Genomic DNA, 3,487 nt, shown 5'->3' with positions numbered 1-3,487 from the left:
TGCTGGAAGCTGCCCAGATGTGCAGCATCCTAGAGAGGGTTGCAGGGACAGTGGAATCCATCGAGGGGCAGTGAGGGGCTCGCGGCTGGGCTGTGGTGAAGGACCGGACCTCCCCCACCTGAGCTGGCAAGGCAATGGGAAGGGTGGATGTGTTTTAGGAAAGAGGAGCTGGAAAAGCCAGAAGGTGAAAGGGGAAGGAAATCAGGGGGAGCACAGGCAGTTCTTCCTCCCAGCTGTGCCCCGAAAGCTTCCCATCTGCAGAAACTGGTTGTGACATGGGTCCTGGCTCTTGCAGCTCACTTCTTGGTCGCATCTGGGCGTGAAACCTGTGAGTTCCACCCTTCCCCTGGCCAGGGGGCTCCAAACCCTGTCCATCCCTCCCAGCCCTTGGAGGGAGGCTGCCGAGAAGAGAGGCTGGGCTGGGGCTGGGCAGAGCGGGTCGGCCCCGTGGCACGGGAGGTTGATCCCCAGCTGCAAGGTGGGGAGGCAGAACTGCCGAGCCAGCTCTAAGCCCCTCTGAGCTCTGCTTTCCTAACAGAGTTTCCCTGCCTCCACTCTTGCTCCATCACTCGCCCTGCCAGGGCCAGCGGAGCATTCTATTGTGCAGCATCCCTGTCCCCTGGGGCCGAGGGGACAATAGCTCGGCTTTGAGCCTGGGAGCTGCCTTTCCTTGTTTCCCAGAGGGCCCCCACCCTGGCGTCCTGGTTTTTCTCATTGCTCCTCCCAAGGACACGCCAAGGGAGCCGAGTCGGCTGCAGTTCCCCTGACGTGCATCTCCTCCGTGCTGTTCCTAGGTGCAAAGGAATACGTGTTTCCCAGGAGCGAGAAGTACCCGGTCTTCTACCATGAAGAAAACAGCTCCGCCATCTACGTTGGGGGAGAGGGAAAGCTTTACTACTACGACTTTGCAACCAATGAGAGCTACACGGTAAGGACGCTCTGCTAGCACGTTTGGCCCGGAGGCCTGTAAGAAAGCATCCAGCATCCATCTCACGGCCCAGACACTAGGAAGTTCTGGATCAGTTAATGCAGCAGGAAACCCCCCAGCCATGCTTTCTCATGACACCTTCTCGTCCTTCTCAAACTAGTTGCTTGCTGAAGTTCAGGCCCAGAAAATTCCCTTCTTGTTCCCAGGAACAGGGTGGTCTGCATGTCCCAACCCTGGGACACCACCACCCGCTATTGAACATCCTTTCCCCCCCCCAAATCCTTGGAGAACGTCCCAGTCATACCTGTGGCGTTGGCCCTGCAGCCCCGCTTCTCCCCGGAGAGTTCCAGCCCAGCCTCCTTGGGATGGTGAGGCGGGGAGAAGGGTGGCAGCGCAGTGTTTAACGGCCGCCTCGCCAGCGTCCTCGCTTGGCTTCTTGTGAAGAGAGCGACTCGCACGCGGCGCGTTGGGCTGAGCCCACGCCGGTTGGCTTTCAGAGGGAAGCAATGAGAGCACCTCTCTTTCTCTTTCACCCCAGGAAGACTTCCCCGTGAAAAGCGAAGGGCAGTGCGTGATGCCTGGGAGTTCGGTAGGTCCTTCCCGTGGTGGAACAACTGGTTGGGTGAGGGTTGGAGGGCTTGGCTTGAAGGGCTGCTGGTGAAGGAGCTGCCTGCTCTCTCTGGGTGCCTGTGGAGCGGGAGATCGGAGGAGATGACGCCTGTTTCCTCCTGAAAGCTGGGAAGGCAGGTAGCAGCGTGTGGGCTCGGAGCAGTGGGGCTGTGCTCTGCCGGCTGCAGCCGCTCATGCTCCTCTTCTTTCTCTGGCAGGAGGACAATAAAAATTACCTCACGTTAGTGGAGAAGTACGGAGACGGGCTGTTAGTGTGCGGGACCGGCGCCTGCGCTCCCACCTGCTGGAACTTGGTATGTGGCGACGGGACCAGGGCAGAGCTCTTGGCTTCGTGCTCTCTCCGTCTGTAACCCAGTGCCCTGATCCACGCCCCTCACCCGCGGAGTGCTCTGAAATGCCCAAAGGCTGTTGGTCACGGCCCCCCTCTCCTCACCTCCTGCTTGCAGCAGAGGCTGTGCCAGCCAAGGAGAGCTGCTTCCCTCCTGCCCCAGGGGGGGATGTGGGAATTTGGCTCCCCTTTCTGAGAGTCCCAAAGGCGTTGTGTCGCGGCCCCCCTCGCCTCGCCTCCTGCTTGCAGCAGAGGCTGTCCCAGCCAAGGAGAGCTGCTTCCCTCCTGCCCCAGGGGTGGATGTGGGCATTTGGCTCCCCTGCCTTCCCTGAGCTGACCACGCTTCGGGGCCATTCCTGTCCTTCCCCAGACGCAGAGGAAAGAGAGCGCTTCGTGGGACGGGCGAGGAATTGCTCCTTTCACCCCTGACTCCAACACCCTTGTCGTTGTTGACGGTAAGTCTGGCCGCTCGCCTGTTTTCAGGGGCGGTGCCATGGAGGAAGGCTGGGCTCTCCGTAACGAAAAGGGGCCCCTTGAGGCTGCTCCACGGGCTGCTCTAGCTGGCCACAGGCCTTAGTGCTGCTCGCTTTTACCTCATGGAAATAATGCCCGTCGTTCTAGGACAGAGCGTGGCACAGGGCTGGTTGCTGCTGCCCCGGACAGGGGCGTGGAGTCTCTGCGCGGGAGGGGACCAGTGGGGAAGGAGGGTCCTGCAGCAGCTCCACTGCTCTGGACCTGGCAGTGGGACGGACAAGAACCCTTCCCAGGGGCAGAGCAAGCCCTGCCGCTCTGGAAGGAGGAGGACTGGGGGAGTCGTGCTGGGCGTGCTCAGCCCTGGGCCGTGAGGACTGGCTTTCTGGGTCTGTGTGCACCGCCTCTGCGAGTCCACGTGCCCAGAGAGCTCTTGGTTCTTCGCTTCCTTCTCACCAACCCTTCTGTCCCCTCCGGAAACAGCCCACCGCAAACGGTGGGCCTCCTATAGCCCTCCTATCCCGCAGGTCATGACATCTACTCCACCATCAAGAAGAGCCAGCAGAATGGCAAGATACCCCGTTTCCGTCGCGTGAGAGGCGGTGGGGAGCTCTACACAAGCGACACGGTGATGCAGAGTGAGTATGGGGGAGATCTGCGGGTGTGGGACCCGCCGGGCGGATAAACCGGACTCTTCATCAGCCCACAAATGAGTGTGGACTCTGCCATGAGTGCAGAGCCCGGCTTGGAGGGGTACGTCCCCTCTGCCCGGCTAGGGTGTCGCTCCAGAGCTTCTTGCTTGGGTGTGGCTGTACCTGGAGCTGTGGAGAGGGCTGACCCGGTGTCCACACACACACCACTGGTGAGGAGGGACCCAGCAGCTCCCTCCAGCTCTTGTGCTGGGAACTGGGGGAATTCTACCCCTTCGCTTCTGGGACAAAACAAGCGACAAGCGAGTTCCTCTTGCTCGGGGAGAGGAAATGGGGAAATGGAGAGAAGTGGACGGCAAGTCCCCTGTCAGACGCTGGGAGGAAATGTTGTGTAAAGGTGCCGATCAGCTGCTGTGCGGTGGGGAAACAGGAAGAACAACTTCCACTCTGGGCAGCGACTCTTTCCAACATCGCTGCCAA

General features: G+C 60.6%; 1 protein-coding gene across 1 annotated transcript in view; it reads left to right on the top strand.

The window, feature by feature from the left end:
- Positions 1–354: 354 nt before the first annotated feature.
- The window catches only part of SEMA7A (semaphorin 7A, GPI membrane anchor (John Milton Hagen blood group)), a gene marked incomplete at its 5' end in the record, with an annotated part of 8,976 nt that continues 5,843 nt past the window's right edge, over positions 355–3,487 (top strand). Inside the window, 6 exons of the mRNA XM_010141593.1 lie at positions 355–478; positions 729–928; positions 1,467–1,517; positions 1,756–1,851; positions 2,257–2,341; positions 2,885–2,995. Coding sequence (XP_010139895.1) covers positions 355–478; positions 729–928; positions 1,467–1,517; positions 1,756–1,851; positions 2,257–2,341; positions 2,885–2,995 — 667 coding nt within the window. The remainder of the gene's footprint in view (positions 479–728; positions 929–1,466; positions 1,518–1,755; positions 1,852–2,256; positions 2,342–2,884; positions 2,996–3,487) is intronic.

Source organism: Buceros rhinoceros, unplaced genomic scaffold (genome assembly GCF_000710305.1).
Source record: "Buceros rhinoceros silvestris isolate BGI_N320 unplaced genomic scaffold, ASM71030v1 scaffold22078, whole genome shotgun sequence".
NCBI lineage: Eukaryota > Metazoa > Chordata > Aves > Bucerotiformes > Bucerotidae > Buceros > Buceros rhinoceros.
This window is presented reverse-complemented; position numbering and strand designations above follow the sequence as displayed.